This window comes from Saccopteryx leptura, chromosome 3 (genome assembly GCF_036850995.1).
Source record: "Saccopteryx leptura isolate mSacLep1 chromosome 3, mSacLep1_pri_phased_curated, whole genome shotgun sequence".
NCBI lineage: Eukaryota > Metazoa > Chordata > Mammalia > Chiroptera > Emballonuridae > Saccopteryx > Saccopteryx leptura.
The window spans coordinates 73,733,331-73,749,947 of record NC_089505.1 but is presented as its reverse complement, the minus strand read 5'-3'; the positions used below and the strand labels follow the sequence as shown (position 1 = coordinate 73,749,947).

The 16,617-nt window shown below is 41.3% G+C and overlaps 1 protein-coding gene and 1 pseudogene across 4 annotated transcripts in view; both read left to right on the top strand.

Annotated features, from left to right (window-relative positions):
• The window catches only part of LOC136397134 (vomeronasal type-1 receptor 3-like), a 28,373-nt pseudogene extending 19,127 nt beyond the window's left edge, over positions 1–9,246 (top strand).
• LOC136399227 (zinc finger protein 432-like) overlaps positions 1–16,617 on the top strand; it is a 125,945-nt gene that overhangs the window by 87,720 nt on the left and 21,608 nt on the right. For 2 of the 4 annotated variants that reach the window (XR_010750118.1, XM_066374215.1), the window contains exons 1-4: positions 8,979–9,047; positions 14,730–14,922; positions 15,768–15,989; positions 16,195–16,293. Coding sequence is in view for 3 of the 4 variants with exons in the window: in XM_066374215.1 (XP_066230312.1) it covers positions 15,788–15,989; positions 16,195–16,293 (301 nt within the window). In the remaining variant the exon portion in view is untranslated. Of the gene's footprint in view, positions 9,048–13,173; positions 13,248–14,729; positions 14,923–15,767; positions 15,990–16,194; positions 16,294–16,617 lie in introns of those variants that run through there. The other 2 variants (XM_066374216.1, XM_066374217.1) reach the window with 2 other exon arrangements.

Sequence of the window (16,617 nt, the reverse complement as noted above, 5' to 3'; positions counted from 1 at the left end):
CTGTTTTTTTCTGTCTGATCCATACCAAGGGCATCGGCAAGAAAAAACAGCATATGATTGCATATCCTAATATTCCTTCAGCAATACGACCTATCCCACACTCTGAGACACTCTTGGTTCCAGTTTTGAATGGTTTTATTTTTTTTAAGAATCAAGACAGTGAACATGGTGATCAAGTGTATTTTGATAAGATGCATGAGGAAATGGTTGTAGAATCTGAAGGATCTCCTTCTGATGCCAAGCAGTCCTTAACCCCTCAGCAGTTAGCCAATCCAAATTGAATGACTTAGTAAGAGATATGAGACTATCAAAGAAAGCAGCTGAGCTATTAACCTCTAGGATTCAGAAAATAATATACTTCACCAGTCAGATAAAGTATCCCATTTCAGGAAGCATGAACAAATTTTTGTGGACATTTTTTTTTTAAGAAAAACACTTTGTTTACTGTCATGATATCAGTAGTCTTCTCAGTCAGCTAGGTGTTACCACTTACAGTCTAACAGAATGGCAGCTATTTCTTGACAGCTCTAAACGGAGTCTGAAATGTGCTCTTCTACACAACGGTAATGTTTATGCAGTGGTTCCAACTGGTTAGTCAACTCATCTGCAAGAAGATTATAATGACATAAAAATTGTCCTCGATTTTCTGAAGTATGAGGAGCATAACTGGATCATTTGTGTGGATCTTAAAATAGTAAATTTCTTACTAGGACAACAGAGAGGTTTCACAAAGTATCCTTGCTTTCTCTGTTTGTGGGACAGCCAAACTCGGGAGAAACATTTGACACTGAAGGAGTGGCCGAAATATGAAGCTCTGGAAGTAGGGATGCAAAATATTGTGAATAAACCTGTAGTTAATAAAGACAGGATCATTTTTCCCCCAACTTCACATCAAACTTGGCTTAATGAAGCAGCAGATTCAGGCTTTGAATAGAGAAAGTGAATGCTTTCAACATATTATTTCTGGTTTTCTTGCCTTGTCTTTTGAGAAGATAAAAGCAGGTGTATTTGATGGACCTCAAATTCGAACTCTCATACATGACGAAGAATTTGCCAGGAAGATGAATAAGGAGGAGAAAGCAGCATGGCAGTCTTTTGTTACAAAGAACTTTCTTGGCAACAAAAAAGCAGAAAAGTATGAACTTCTGGTTCAAAGGATGCTGTTGGCTTTCCACGACATTGGATGTAACATGAGCATTAAGATTACCTTCCTGAACAGTCACCTTGATAAGTTTCCCAAAAATCTTGGAGCTGTTAGTGATGGCAGACTACTGCTGGAGCATCAAACGAGATTGTCCTCAACAAGTACAGAAATGCAAGAGCTACAAACGCAAATTTTTGCCTGAATAGAATTGAAATAATTTTGCACAAATTTTGTGCTTAAAATAAGTGTTTTAATATATTCTATTTCAAAATTGTAGACAAATTCTGATGCAATCATATCTTTTAGTGTGTTAGTGTATTTACTGCATTATATAAATTATTGTATTTTCAAAAAGATGATGCCCATGAAGACATTCTACTTCATTGTTAAACTAAATGTTGAAAATTTTACAATAATATGAAAACATAAATTCTTGAATTGCAAAAAAACTGTAGCTTACAGAGAAAAACTAATGTCATATTTGAGATCAGCACACTTGAATTAGGTAAGAATAAGTGTGTTTTTGGATGCAACAAACATTTTGTTCCCCAGTGTAATCTGTGAATATACTTGAAATTCTCTACTTTGATGAGAAATTCTCCATTAGGCCCTGGCCAGTGAGTGTCTCAGTGGTAGAGTGTCAGCCCAGCTTGTGGATATCCTAGGTTTGATTCTCAGCCAGGGTACACAGGAGAAACCACCATGTGCTTTCCTACCCTGCACACTTCTATCTCTCTCTATCAGTCTCTCTCTTTCTCCCTCTCTTTCTTTCTTTCTCACTCTTCTTCTCCCTTTCCAACTGCCATGGCTCAATTGGTTCAATCACATAGGACCAGGGCACAAAAAATGGCTTTCTGGAGCATCTTCCTCAGGTTTTAAAAATAGCTCAGTTGCAACCATGGTCCCAGATGGGCAGAGCATCAAGTCCAGACAGAGGTTGCCAGGTAAATTCTGGTAGGTAGGGGTCCATGCAGGAGTCTGTGTCTCTGTCTCCCCTCTCACTTGGAAAAGAAGAAAACCAAAAAAAAAATCCTTGATAATCTGCACCTGAGCTCCTTTGCATTTCTGGGCCTTCACCTCACTCCAGGGGGGTTCAGATTTGAATTGGAGTGTGGCCTTGGCCTTACATTTGTAAAGCTTACTTTGAGGAAACTGCCTTGTAGAGTTATACAGAGGAAAAGAGAGTGATATCATCCCTTTTTTATAAATGTTTATTATATATATTTTGTTGTCTTCCCTTATAGCTAGAAATCTTGAATGTTCCTCAATGCACATGGAAATCCTAGGGATTGTTTCTTGATCTTTTTGTGCCTTTATGGAAATATTTCTATGTGAACAGCAATATAAAAATTTCAGTTAGTTCCTGCTCGCTTGTATTTTGCCCGATTGATGCATAAGTATAGGGGGTGCCATGTGTGTAAAGTCTATCTAAGGCTGTGGGTGCTTGCTTTCCGGGCAGCAGATGACAAATAGCAGATTATCTCACACCATTGGTAGGATCCATTGTTTGCTGTTGTTTGCCTAGGAAGTGGTTCCCCTACCACCCCTGTAAAGCCAGTAGCCACAGCCAGCATCACAGCCACCTGGCCCGTGCAGGTTCACATTTGATTCAGACAGAAGGTAATGAAACAACGGAGCCAAGAACTAGTGGGCAATTACCTTTTTAATCCTAGCTCACATCCGGCGATTGAGAAAATATACACAGTTGGAAAACACTTCCCTTTCCATTCAGGGCTCCAAAAGCCACTGACTCATCAGAGGATTCCTAGAATCAAAGGTTTCTACCTCACCAGCCTAATTCACCTCTTTTCCTCATCTCCTTCTCTCTACACAAACTGGCTTCTCCTTCAGCACTCCTCCATCTTGGCTGTTTCTCCTCTGCTATGCTAATTTCAGGAACCAAGAGCACCATTAGTTCTTGATTGAGATCACTGTGATTGTAACATGCTAAGCATATATATTTTAAAATTTTGAACAAAGGTATTAGTTTTTCTCAGTTATTTTTAATATGATATACAGAAATCCTGTGTTGGCCCTGGCCAGCTGACTCACTGGTAGTGCATTGGCCCAGAGTGAATGTCCTGAATTTGATTCTTGGTCAGAGAACACAGGGGAGGAATTTGTTTCAGGCTCAACCCGTCCCCCTTCTGTATCTTTCTTTCAGTCCTGCAGCCATGGATTTATTGGTTGGAGCAAATTAGCTCCCAGCGCTGAGAATGACCCCAGTGGCCCCCTCCTCAGGTGCTAAAATAGACCTCAGTTCTAATGGAGCAAAGGCTCCAGAAGGGCAGAGCATTGCCCCCCTCGTGGGCTTGTGGTGTGGATATCAGTCAGGGTGCATGTGGCAGTCTGTCTCTCTGCCTCCCCTCCTCTCACTAAAAAAAAAAGAAGTTTTATATTAAAATACATTAAAAAGTCTGTTATTACTCAAACAAAAGGTATGCGGTTATGCTGTCGTTTCTACTTACTCACTTTATATACAAAGTCATCAGTTATTGGTTCTTTAAAAAGTTTCATATAGAGCATTCTGAATAAATATAGAAATAAGTAAAAACAGCCAGCCTGACCTGTGGTGGTGCCGTGGACAGAGCATCGACCTGGAACACTGATGTTGCCCGTTTGAGAGTGTGTTTGGAGGTTCTAGCAGGGGAGCAGGTACTCATGCACCCTTGACCTGAGAATGGTCCTCTCCTCTGTTGGGGAAGGTTGTCCTCTTCGACCAAGCCACAGCTTCGGAGGGATATACATGGAGCGGTGAGGGAGGAAGGGGACACCCGACTAGCCAGCCAGATCAGCTGAGTCAACCCTGGCAATCAATGGGGTGACAGATGTCACAGCCAGATCACCCTCACATTCTAATGTTGCCAGTTTGGAACCCCAGCCTTGTCTAGTCAAGGTACATATGGCAGTTCATGCTTCCTGCTTCTCCCCCCTTTCTGTCTGTCTCTCTATAATGAATAACGTCTTTTAAATAAAAAGGAAAAAACTTCTATTTGTCTCCGCATAGAGCCTGTGCATTTAGAATTATTGCGTCATGACCTGATGTCAGCACACATGGCGAGAATGACCCCGTTCCTAGCACCTGTCAGGGCACATCACCTGGAATTCACCACTGGCCTTGACCACCAGGCTGCCTTGTTCTTCTTCCATTTCGAGTCCCCTTCCTCGCTGGGTTGTAAGCAGTATACAGGTAACTACGTCCTTTCAGTCATTCCAAGTACTAATACCACAGGGTCAGGTGTATCAGAGGCACTTAATACAAGTATAATTTTAACTCAAAATTTTATTTTCTGGAATGTATTTTTTAAAAAAGTGATTGTAACACACACACATATGCACAGGAAGGTTCAGAAATATTTTTATGGGAGTGTTTTTTAAGGTAATTATAGATTCATGTGCAGTTGTAAAAAATAATACAGCCTGACCTGTGGTGGCACATAACCTAATGCTAAGGTAACCAGATCAAAACCCTGGGCTAACCTGGTCAGGGCACAAATGGGAATTGATGCTTTCTGCTTGTCCCCTTTTCTCTCTCTCCTCTCTAAAACAAACACATTATTTTTATAAAGTAATACAAAGGGGATCTTTTGTACCTTTACTCAGTTTACCCCAATTATTCCACAAGCAAAATTATAGTGCAGTATCAATAACAGGACATTGAGATAGATACTACCCAGCAATGTTGTTCAAATTTTTCTAGAGAATTGCCTTTTAAAATGAAAAGGTAGAAATACAAATATCTCACAGTAGTGGGTAGATTTAATAAATTATGGTCTGCTATAATGGCATATATTTATTCATAATGATATTGACTTATATTAACTAAGGAAGGAGTTTTGGATGTATTACCAAGCCAAGAAGGTAGGTTTTAAAAGGTATGTATAATGTGGGAGCAGAGACTTGGTGAAATTAAGAACCCAGGCTGTGCCTGACCCATGCTGGCGCAGTGGATAAAGTGTAGACTTGGAACACTGAGGAAGCTGGTTCAAAGCCCTGGGCTTGCCGGGTCAAGGCACATATGACAAGCAATCAACAAATAACTAAACTGAAGCCACCATGAGTTGATAATTCTCATTCCCCACTTCATCTCCCTGTAAAAAGTAATAAATAAAGCATTAAACACAAAAAGAAACCCAGATTCTGTGGTCTGACTTTCAGGATGTGATTCGTAGCTCTGACAGTTACTAACCTTAAAAGTGTCTGTTCCCTATAAGTAAGATTACAATAAAATTAGCACCTACCAGGTATGACTGTCTCAATTCTTAAGAAAAGAATCTATGAAAAATACGGTAACATGTTATTACTGAAAATCAATAATATGACATATCAATTTTTTTTGCAACAGAGACAGAGAGAGACTGAGAAAAAGACACCTAGGGAGAGACAGGCAGGAAAAGAGAGATGAGAAGCATCAATTCTTAGTTGTAGCTCCTTCGTTGTTCATTGATTGCTTTCTCATATGTTCCTTGACTGGATGGGAGGCCACAGCAAAGCAGAGTGACCCCTTGCTCAATCCAGTGACATCGGACTCAAGCCACCAACTTTGGGCTTCAAACCAGTGACCTCGGGGTTTTGAACCTGGATCCTCTTTCAGTCCAACACTCTCCACTGTGCCATCTCCTGGTCAGGTATGCCACTATATATAGCTATGAAAGAAACTCAAACATGCTGGTCCTTTTTCTTTTCTTTTAAAAAAATATATTATTAATTGACTTTAGGTAGAGGAGCAAGGGGAGGAGAGGAGCAGGAAACCTCAATTGGTAGTTGCTTCTTGTACCTTGACGAGGCAATCCCAGGATTTCAAACTGGCCACCTCAGCATTCCAGGTTGATGCTTTCTTGACTCTGCCACCAGAGGCCAGCCTGTTTCTCTTTTATTGCTATGCAAAAATATATGATTCTTAAATGTGCTGTCTATATAATTAAAGCTAACTGAAAAATTTCAGAGCCTCTTAAAAATAAAATTCTTTGGCACTCTCTCCTGGGTCACACCTCTGTCCCCGTGTCTCCCTTCCACCTTAACTGCTGTTTTGCCTCTGTAAGTTGTTTCCTAAAGACCATCTCTTCTACCTCTGTGACTTTCTAAGTAAACATCCTCATATTTTGAAAAAACAATTTTTATTTTTTAAGTATTTCTTAATTTTATATTTTACTTTTTTATTTTTCTGAACTGAAAATCAGAGAGGCAGAGGCAGACTTCCACTTGCATTGTACCAGTATCAACCCGGCATGCCCACCAGGGGGCAATGCTCAAGGCATCTGGGGCATTGCTCTGTTGCAACCAAAGCCATTCTATTGCCTGAGGCAGAGTCCATGGAGACATCCTCAGCACCTGAGCCGGCTTTGCTCCAATGGACCCTTGGCTGTGGGAGGTGAAGAGGGAGATAGAAAGGAGAGGAGAAAGACTGGAGAAAGAGATGGATGCTTCTCCTGTATGCCCTGGCTAGGAATCAAACTCAGTACTTTTGCTTGCGAGGCCGACGCACTACTGCTGAGTCAACCGGCCAGAGGTAATTTATTTATTTTTTTCTATTTTTTTGAAATGAGAGGCATCGAGGCAGAGAGACTCCTTACGTGTCCAACGGGGATCCATCTGACATGCCCACAAGCAAGGGTCAATGTTCTGCCCATCTGGGGCAGTAGTCCCTAGCCCTCGGGCCATGGACCAGTACCGGTCTGTGGGCCATTTGGTACCGATCCACAGAGAAAGGATAAATAACTTACATTATTTCTCTTTTATTTATATTTAAGTCTGAATGATGTTTTATTTTAAAAAAAATGACCAGATTCCCTCTGTTACATTCGTCTAAGACTCACTCTTGGCGCTTGTCTTGTAAGTTTGACAACTTTATTTAAAAATACCACAGTTTTTATGCCGGTCGCATAATTTTATTTTGTGCATTTATCCGTCCCACTGTAAAGGCTGGTCCATGAAAATATTTTTTGACATTAAACTGATCTGTGGCCCAAAAAAGGTTGGGGACTACTGATCTGGGGCATTGATTCATTGTGATCAGAGTCATTCTATTGCCTGAATGTGAGGACATGGAGCCACTGAAGGCTCCCAAGGCAACTTTGCTGCAATGGAGCCTTGACTGCAGGAGAAAAAGAGACAGAAGAGGGGTTAGAATTGAGTTGAAAGGCTCTTCTCCTGTGTGATTGGGGATGAATTGAAGTTTTATTAATTAATTAACTTATTTTGGGTGTCAGACATAGAGACAGAGGAGGGGACAGATAGGGACAGACAGACAGGAAGTGAGAGAGATAAGAAGCATCATTCTTCATTGCACACTTTAGGTGTACATTGATTTATTTCTCATATGTGCCAGAGGTTCCAGCAGAACAAGTGACCCTTACTTACTCAAGCCAGTGACTGTGTATTCAAGATAGTGACCTTTCGTGGCTGAGGCCAGCCAGGTTCACATTGGTACCAAGCAGACAGGAGTGGAACTGCAGAGCCGTAAAGCATTGGGCTATTATTATCTTACATTCTTGCAGTGGCAGGCGAGCACACAGGCAAGGGAAAACAGGTTCTTAAAACAGCAGGCAAACAAACAGCCAAACAGCCCCTATCAGTGGCAGCATGCAATTTGCAATCTCCCAAACACTGCCCTGAGTCCAATTACCTGTAGTCATACATATACATACGTTATGCACATGTGGCTCTGCCATGTGCTCACACACTAATCATGCAAAGTGCAAGTGACCAAGCCTAACAGCTGTTTTCCAAACGGTCTAGAATGGAAGAAGGTACACGCAAGAGACTAGCCAGGCTGCCTTGGCTCTCTAGAAAACTTACGGGATAGAAATGACCATGCACTGGAACAGTAGCAAAAAGGGGACCTCGAAGAGAGGTTTAGGCAATTAGATGGGGATAAACTGCAGCTGCTCATTCCTCTTCTGGCTGCAAGTCTCATGGGAACACTTAGTCTTAGAATTTAGGAGATGCAACCCTGTTGGGGAAAAAAGGTGAGCTAGCAGGAGAAAGAGAGTGCTCTCAGCCTTTTGTTTTTAGGGTTTGTAAAGACTGAGTTAGGAGAAGATCTCAATAGAATATATTCATCAGATTTTCTAGGTGGGTTCTTTTCGGATCCTATTTCCACTAAATAGTCAGTGCCAGGGTGTTATTATTCAATGCAGCTGGTCCTGGCATAGCCCAGCTGGTTTTGCTGCTTTATTTGGAATGGAGCTCAAATACAGCTGAGGTCTAGATGTTATATCTAGAGAGGTGACTTTTGTATTTCGCTGTAAATACAGCCAGTTCAGTTATCTCAGTTTCCCCATTCTACTTCCAAAGGAATGTTCCTAGCTTCTTTGTTACCTGCCTCATCAATACTCTGTAAACAGGTTTATTACAAAGGTATTTGAAGGTAATTGATGGCAAGTGTGGAATGGGACAGTTAATATTTAAAAAAAAATTTAAAATTCATTTTAGAGAGCGTGGAAGGGAAACAATTCACTGGCTGTTTCTTGTTTATGTCCCATGCAGGGAAGGAACCCACAATCTTGGCATATCAGATGACGTCCTAACAACCTGAAAAACCAGGGCCCACATTCTAATGCTTAATTAGTGCACACACAACCATGAAAGACATAGGGGTATTTCTGACCCTAGGAAAAAACCATTCCTGTACTGTAAAGGTCAGGTAAAATACCTCTCTCGCACCTTCTTGATTTAGTTCCACTTTTTCAGCGTTACTGCGCATGGCTGGCCTCAACAGACACCACCCTCTGTCGCTCCCTCCCCGGGACACCCCGCCCATACACTGCTTTTTTCCTGCTTTTGTGATGTCCTAGTGCGCATGCGCAGTCTAACCGGGCCACGCCTCCAGGACGTTTCCTCTTTCCTCCGAGCGCCATTTTCTGCTGACCGGGATTTGCCTGGGAAGGTCATAGTAGGAATTGTGAGTTCTCGTCTTTTTACGTTAAATTTTCGTTTCACAGGCCCCTTTCTTTATACACAGTCTGGATGTCGTCGTGTTCCCTCAGTCCTATCCTCCGTGGAAATTCAGGCGTCCCCGCGAGAATCCGGAGCTTTCCTTGGGGGTGGGGGTTAAAATGGTTCCCAGGCTGCTCCCTGCGCTCGGCTCTTCTCTTCGTTAGGTAACCGCGTCTTCTCCGTCGTTTTTACTTTTAAAACCGAAAGTGAGGTCTCCGTTCGTCAGTAGCTACTAGTGTTCTGAAGGAGTTTGTGTTATGTCCTCCCAGGGGTACAAACTTTCACTCGTAAAGTTCTGGCCGCGGGATATACCGCAGATCCACGTGCCGAGTGTTCTCCCCACGCGTACGTAGAACTGATTGTGAGCTGCTGGATGTGTTCATTAACTTGATTGTGCTAGTATTTCCGTCTATGTGTATTTCAAAGGATCTCATGAATTCCTTCAGTGTACATAATTTTTATTTGACAATAATGTCTCAGTAAAGCCCCAACGGATAATTCAGGCGGTCGGTGTGCTTGGCTTACTGCCTCCGGGTGGTGAAATTCTGCTTCACATTGGCTTGCTCGGGCATTTTGCAAATACACTTTTTTGTGCCTCCCTCTTTTCCACCCTCTCCCCCCCTCCCATTTGAAGTCTCATTGTGATATTTGTAGTAAGTGAAGCAGCAGCCTACAAGAATGAACACTTCAGTGACAATTATAAGGGAGGTTAGGACAGAGGTGGCTGGTCCTCCTGAACCTGTCCCAACACCCGAAGTTATTTTGAGGGTTAACGAGAGAGGGGTGAGCTGCACTGCCCTTCTGTGCTGGACTTGCTGAATCCCTGGAATGGGGAGAGACTGGTTGTTGAGGGCTACATCACCATTGGGAGAGAGGTATGTTAAAGCAGTGGTCTCCAACCCCCGGTCCACAGAGAAAGAATAAATAACTTACATTATTTCCTTTTTACTTATATTTAAGTCTGAATGATGTTTTATTTTTAAAAAGTGACCAGATTCAGCCCTGGCCGGTTGGCTCACCGGTAGAGCGTTGGCCTGGCGTGCGGGGGACCTGGGTTTGATTCCGGCCAGGGCACACAGGAGAAGCGCCCACTTGCTTCTCCACCCCCCCCCCTTCCTCTCTGTCTCTCTCTTCCCCTCCCGCAGCCAAGGCTCCATTGGAGCAAAGATGGCCCGGGCGCTGGGGATGGCTCCTTGGCCTCTGCCCCAGGCGCTAGAGTGGCTTTGGTCGGGACAGAGCAACGCCGGGGAGTAGCAGAGTATCGCCCCCTGGTGGGCAGAGCGTCGCCCACCAGTGCCGAGTGGATCCAGGTCGGGCGCATGCGGGGAGTCTGTCTCTCCCCGTTTCCAGCTTCAGAAAAATACAAAAAAAAAAAAAAAGGGACCAGATTCCCTCTTTTACATTCGTCTAAGACTCACTCTTGATGCTTGTGTCGTATGTTCAACAATTATATTTTAAAATACCAGTTTTTACGCTGGTTGCATAATTTTATTTTGTGCATTTATCCTTCTCACCCTAAAGGCCGGTCCGTGAAAATATTTTCTGACATTAAACCGGTTCGTGGCCCAAAAAAGTTTGGGGACCACTGTGTTAAAGCACAGGTTCCCGCCCAGGTAGTAGGAAGGCCAAGGTAGCGTCCTCCTCGCAGAGGAACAACATTCCCTGTTGTGTCAGGCAGGGAGGGAGATGAATTGAGAAGAGGTGAGAAAGAAGATAGGGAGGTGTGCTTCTTTCTTGGGGTTCTGCTGCCCAGACTGATCATGTAAACGCTATTCCTGCTCCAATAAGGGGAGAGAGATGGGTAGTTGCTTGTTGGGTGCAGTGAAAATGAGGGCAAACACTGGAGGAGGAGGTGATTTAAGTGAAAAGGGAGAGGGAGAAATAAGAGAAATTAAAAGAATTGGCTTGTAAGGTAGGAAAGAAGGGAAACCGGACTGATTGGAGTAAACAGCTGTTTGTGTCAGGAGGGACCTGGTGTCTATTTGTTGAGACAATAGTGTGGTTGGAGTTCGTAGAGTGACAGAGATGTTGCATGTTGTTTTGGCAGAGGCCACCAGAAGTGTTCCTGATGTTTTGGTGAAGCATAAGTGAGCTTGAGTTACCCTGAGCTCACCGTACTGAGCACTTGAAGGATTTTCATTATAGTTTTAGCATACATTTAGTTATTATTAATCATTTTGAAAGATTTTATTTATTTATATTTAGGGAGAGAGAGAGAACGCAGGTTAGAGCACACAGCATCAACTCCCATGTGTGCCTTAAACCGGCAAGCCCAGGGTTTCAACCCAGATACCTCAATGTTCTAGGTTGATGCTTCATCTACGGTGCATGAGAAGTCAGGCATCATTCTTATTAATCTTTACATTTTATTTAGATGTGCCTAACTAACTTTTTATCAACTAAGCATACATCATTCACTCTTTATGTAGTCTACTTTAGTTTAATGTGAATGTGCTGTCGTTTATTTTTCCTTCTTTTCTTCTTGTGTGTGTGTGTGTATGTAATGAATGTCAGGTAACTGTATTCTATAATGTTTACGCAGTTAATAGTTTTTCAGTTGTAAGCCACAGAAGACCTTTCACATATGCTTCACACAGAAAGATGTATTTTGGTCTGACCAGGCTGTGCTGCAGTGCATGGATCATTGATCTGGGGCTGAGGACTCAGGTTTGAAACACTGAGATTGCTAGCTTGAGTGCAGTGTCAGGGTCTCCGTCTTGACTGTGGGGTCATAGACATGTCCCATTGTTTGTGGCTTGAGCCCAGTCTCTGGCTTGAGCAAGGGGTCACTGACTCAGCTGGTACTCCCTAGTCCAGACATATATGAGAATGCTATCAATGAGCAAGTAACTTGCTTTAGCTATGAGTTTATTCTTCTCGTCTCTCTTCCCTCCCTATTGTCTATTTTTTTTGTCTCTCTATTTAAAAATAGTGTTTTTGTTTTACTATCCTTTAGAAATCTTAGAAGAGCCAAGGTTGTATTTTTCCCATAGTATTCCGTGGTTGTAGTGCATGGCAGGTGTTTCTGCTGACAACTGCCATGGACATTCTTGGACTTGTCTTCTGCTTTAGCAGTGCATTTTTTATGTGTGTATGTGGAGGGGGGGTGTTACATGGGAAAAAATACATAGTTTACACATTAACCTCAGCATGAAAGTGGTGTATCATTGTGTTTATTAGTTCAGTCTAAATAGATATCGAAATTTTTCCATATTACTTTTACCCTTTACATTTTCTCCAGCTACATGTGCTCTGTTTATAATCTTTGCAAAACTTACCACATTGAAAAATTTTCTCATGTATTTTATTAATTTATATTTTATTATTTACTGATTTTGGAGAGAGAACACAGGAGCGAGAGAGAGAGAGAAACATCATTCTGTTCCTGTGTGTGCTCACACCTAGACAGTGACATTCTGCTCAAGACAGTGATCTTGGTCACAAGTCTGGGACCATGGGCTTTAAATCATCAATATTTAAGCTCAAGCCAGCAATCATAGGATCATTTTGATGATCTTATGCACAGACTTCTCACCCCATAAACCTGGCAAAGTTACGCTTATACCTGTGACCTGAGAATTTTGAACTGGGTCCTCAGCATCCACGTTGAAGCTCTCTCCTCTTCACCCAACCTTCTTCAGTCATCTGAGTGATTTATCTTTTTTTTCTTCATTATTTTTTCTACATTATTTATCTTTATTTTTTCAGGATTTGTAGAGACCTAAAAAATACCACCTCATTTAATATGTAATGTATTGAAATATATAAGTGCAATTTCTTCTTCACATTATAGGTTCTTCTAATCAGATGAATGCATAGATGAGAATGAACAATTAATTGCACACTACAGACTGGGGCAAAAGTAGGTTTACAGTTGTTAATACATGTAAAACAGTTTATTCTTGTATGATTCTTTGATTGCTGAGAACAGCTTGGCAAAGGGTGTGCTCTAAAGGAAGGTGCTGCAGGACTTTAGAAAAACATGAGACACAGCATGGAGAAAAGATGGGTACAGGGGACTCCCAGCCTCTAGGACTGAAGCACTGATCTGTGCAGCCTCATCGTATTTATTCGTTTCTTTACTAATCAAGGAAATTACAGGAACCTGAGATAAAGTAGCAGAGCACAGATTCTGGCACAGAGGATGATCAACTAATACTTTCAGGTATGCAGGAAATGGTATAAGGATCAGTTCTTCCTTTAAACAATCTTTGAAAATTATCAACTTTTAGGAATTCTATGTTCTGGATACTAGTCTTTTATCAATAAAAAATTTTGAATAAATGTGTTGACATTCCATTTATTTCTTTATTTTTTCAAGCATGCCAGTGGTTCTCTAACTGTCCCACCATCATTTTTGGAAAGCATACCTTTCTAAATTGAAGTCTTTTGCCTTTCTCAAACAGTTGTGTGTATATGATTTGTACAGGGTTTTTTGTGCGATCTCTGTTCTGTTCTATTTATCTGCACGTTTATGCTTTCACAAGTACTATCAATTATGATACTACATACAAGTGTTGAAATCTTTTGATGAGTGGGCCTTGTACACTGGTTGTTTTTGTCAAAATTGTTCTTGCTACTTTCAGTGTAAAACCCTGCCAAATACTACCTTTACCAAGAGATCAGCTGTAAGACATTTTGATATTTTCTACCCCTAGTTAATTGTGTGATAGAGACTTCAATTCTGAGGTGTCTGTACCAAAATGCATGACCATGCTTTAATGAGGTAAATTTAGTACAACCTTAAAAATGGGTTAATACACAAAATATGTCATCAGTACTCCAGAAATTAACTGAGAACATCATTGAGAAAAATGTGACAAGGAAATGGTCATAGAATAGAGAAAATCACAGAAAAATGGTATCTAAATATAATATTGTGGATTAAATTGTGCAACAGAAAATGGATGGTAGTGTAAAAACTTGTCAAATCAGAGTAGAACCTGTGATTCGGTTGCATATTATACCAATGTTCATTTCTCAATTTGACAAATGCACCGTGGTGATATAAAAGGTTCATGTGATGGGAAGCTAAATGAAGGTACAATATATGTGAAGTTTTTGTAGTAGTCCTTAATGACTTCTATATAAATAAGAAATTTTCCCAAGACAAGGTTTATTATGAATAGGTTTAACCAATGCAAATTATATCTTAATAAAATTAAAAAGTGAACCATTTATGATCTAATTTTATTTTACCTTCTCATAAACATTTTCCTATTACAATATGTTTATGGATAGCTGTTCGTAAGTAATAATAAGTGGGTGTAATAAAATGCGTGGACAGGTAGAAAGTTAACTAGAGTTACATAAAGGTACACATTAAGAGAAGGTGTGCACTAAAGTGGAGGGACACATGGAGGCTCTCTCTGAAGCGTGCTGCCGGCTTTCCCCACCCTTTTATTCTTATCAAGGTTTCTCTCTCTGTGTTTCTAAACTCCCAAGGTCCCATTTTTGTTTTTGACTCTTAACTTGTTTCCTAAAATCCATTGTTTTGATGGCTTACTTCTACCTCTGTTTTTTTCTAAATAAACTTTTTGTAGGCCCTGTCAGTTTGCTCAGATAGTTAAGAGCATTGTGAAGAGGGTGAGTGCATCTGGGCCCAGAGGAAATGTGCCAGTCACTGGATTTTCTCCTCAATCCACAGGTCCTGACTCCCTGGAGCAATAGAATCACGAGGATCAAAAAGACACAGAATTGTGTGTCAGCATCTCTGGCTACACATTGAACTGAAGACAGGTTTCTGAGCTGAAACTTAGAGCAGACTCACAACACACCAACACACACCCTGTCTATTGTGAGGTTTTATCCAACAATAGAAGAAAATGATCCTGGCTCAGGTGATTTTGGGTTTTTTCCTTCTCTTTTTTTTTATTGATTTTAATTTGTGTTTACATAGATTCTAGTGTAGCCCTGAATGCATCCCCCCCTCTACCGTATTTCCCTCAACATCTTCCTACTCCCTCCCCACATGCCCTCCTCCCTTCCCTTTGGGTTTATCTCATCCTATCATCCTTTCTTCTCTTGAGAGAGAGATGGAGTGCACAAAATAGACAGGAAGGAAAAGAGATGAGAAGCATCCACTTGTAGTTGAGACACTTTAGCTGTTCGTTGATTACTTCTCAGAATTACCTAGTTCATAAAGTAGGTCTTAATCCAAGCCAATTACCTTCTACTCAAGTCAGCTATCTTAAACTCATGACAGGAACCTTGTGATTTAAGTCAGTGACCTTTAGGCTCAAGCCAGCAGCCATGAAATCATTTTAATGATCTTACAGGCTGGCTACCCCACACCAGTGCTGGTGAGCATGGGTGCTGAAAGAGACCTGAGAGTTTTGAACCTGAATCCTCAGGTCTCAGGTTGATGTTATCTCCACTCCTTCACTGCCTAAGTACGCATTTTTTTTTTCCTTAATGGATTCTAGAGGTGTATAAAAAACTACCTCACAGTACACAATCTTGTGATTAGATAAATCCATAGATGACCGCACAATTGCAGACGATAGAGTTTGGCAAATATAAGGTGCAGTTGTTATTATGTGTAAAACAGTTTATTCTTGTATGCTTTTTTATGATTGTATTTTTGATATGCACAAATGGAAGCCAACTTTTACTCCAACTTGTCATTTACTAGGCATGTGATTATTCAGTTGTATAATGAAATGAAATTTCTTTCACTCTATAGATGCATCATATAAAGTGAAAATGGGAGAAAACATAACATTTATTTTACCTCACCAAAAGCACATCACCCCATTAAACAGCACAGTGTTGTTTCAAGAATGCCTGACATTTTACGATGTGGCCGTGAACTTCACCTGGGAGGAGTGGCAGCTCCTGGACCCCGATCAGAAGGACCTGTTCCGGGACGTGATGTTGGAGAACTACAGCAACCTGGTGTCAGTGGGTGAGGACAACTCCCCTGAAGAACTACAGTTCTCTGTAAAGGAAGAACCTTAGATTCTTCCATTATTACCTCAGACAAGAAAGTATAACATTCTGCTTCCTGAAACAAAAGGCTTTGTGATACACGTAAAGTGTAACATTCTTCATCTTGAAAGATCACAGCCCAGTTCAGTATGTTTAACTCTTCTGTCATTTTTCCCTCTTAGCAGGGCATCAATCCACCAAACCGGATGTGCTTTCCAAGTTGGAGCGAGAGAAGGGACTGTGGACAGTAGGTGATGAACCACAGCATGTAGTCTGTCCAGGTGAGTAAGTGAAAAGCACCCAGGGGTTTGGAGGCTTAATGGTAGGAAGTCATATTCAATGTTACAGAGAACACATCAGACCTGTAACATTGGATAAAGAAACCAAACCACCCCTTCTCCTATGGGAATCCTTTTTATTTGTAGAAATTTAGAGGGAAACATACCCCTTTTTTCTCATTCGAGTAATGATACCTATTTTATGTACATCTTAGTTTTCTTTGTGTACTTTTTTTTTTTTTTTTTTTCCTGAAGCTGGAAACGAGGAAAGACAGACTCCCGCATGCGCCCGACCGGGATCCACCCGGCATGCTCACCAGGGGCAAT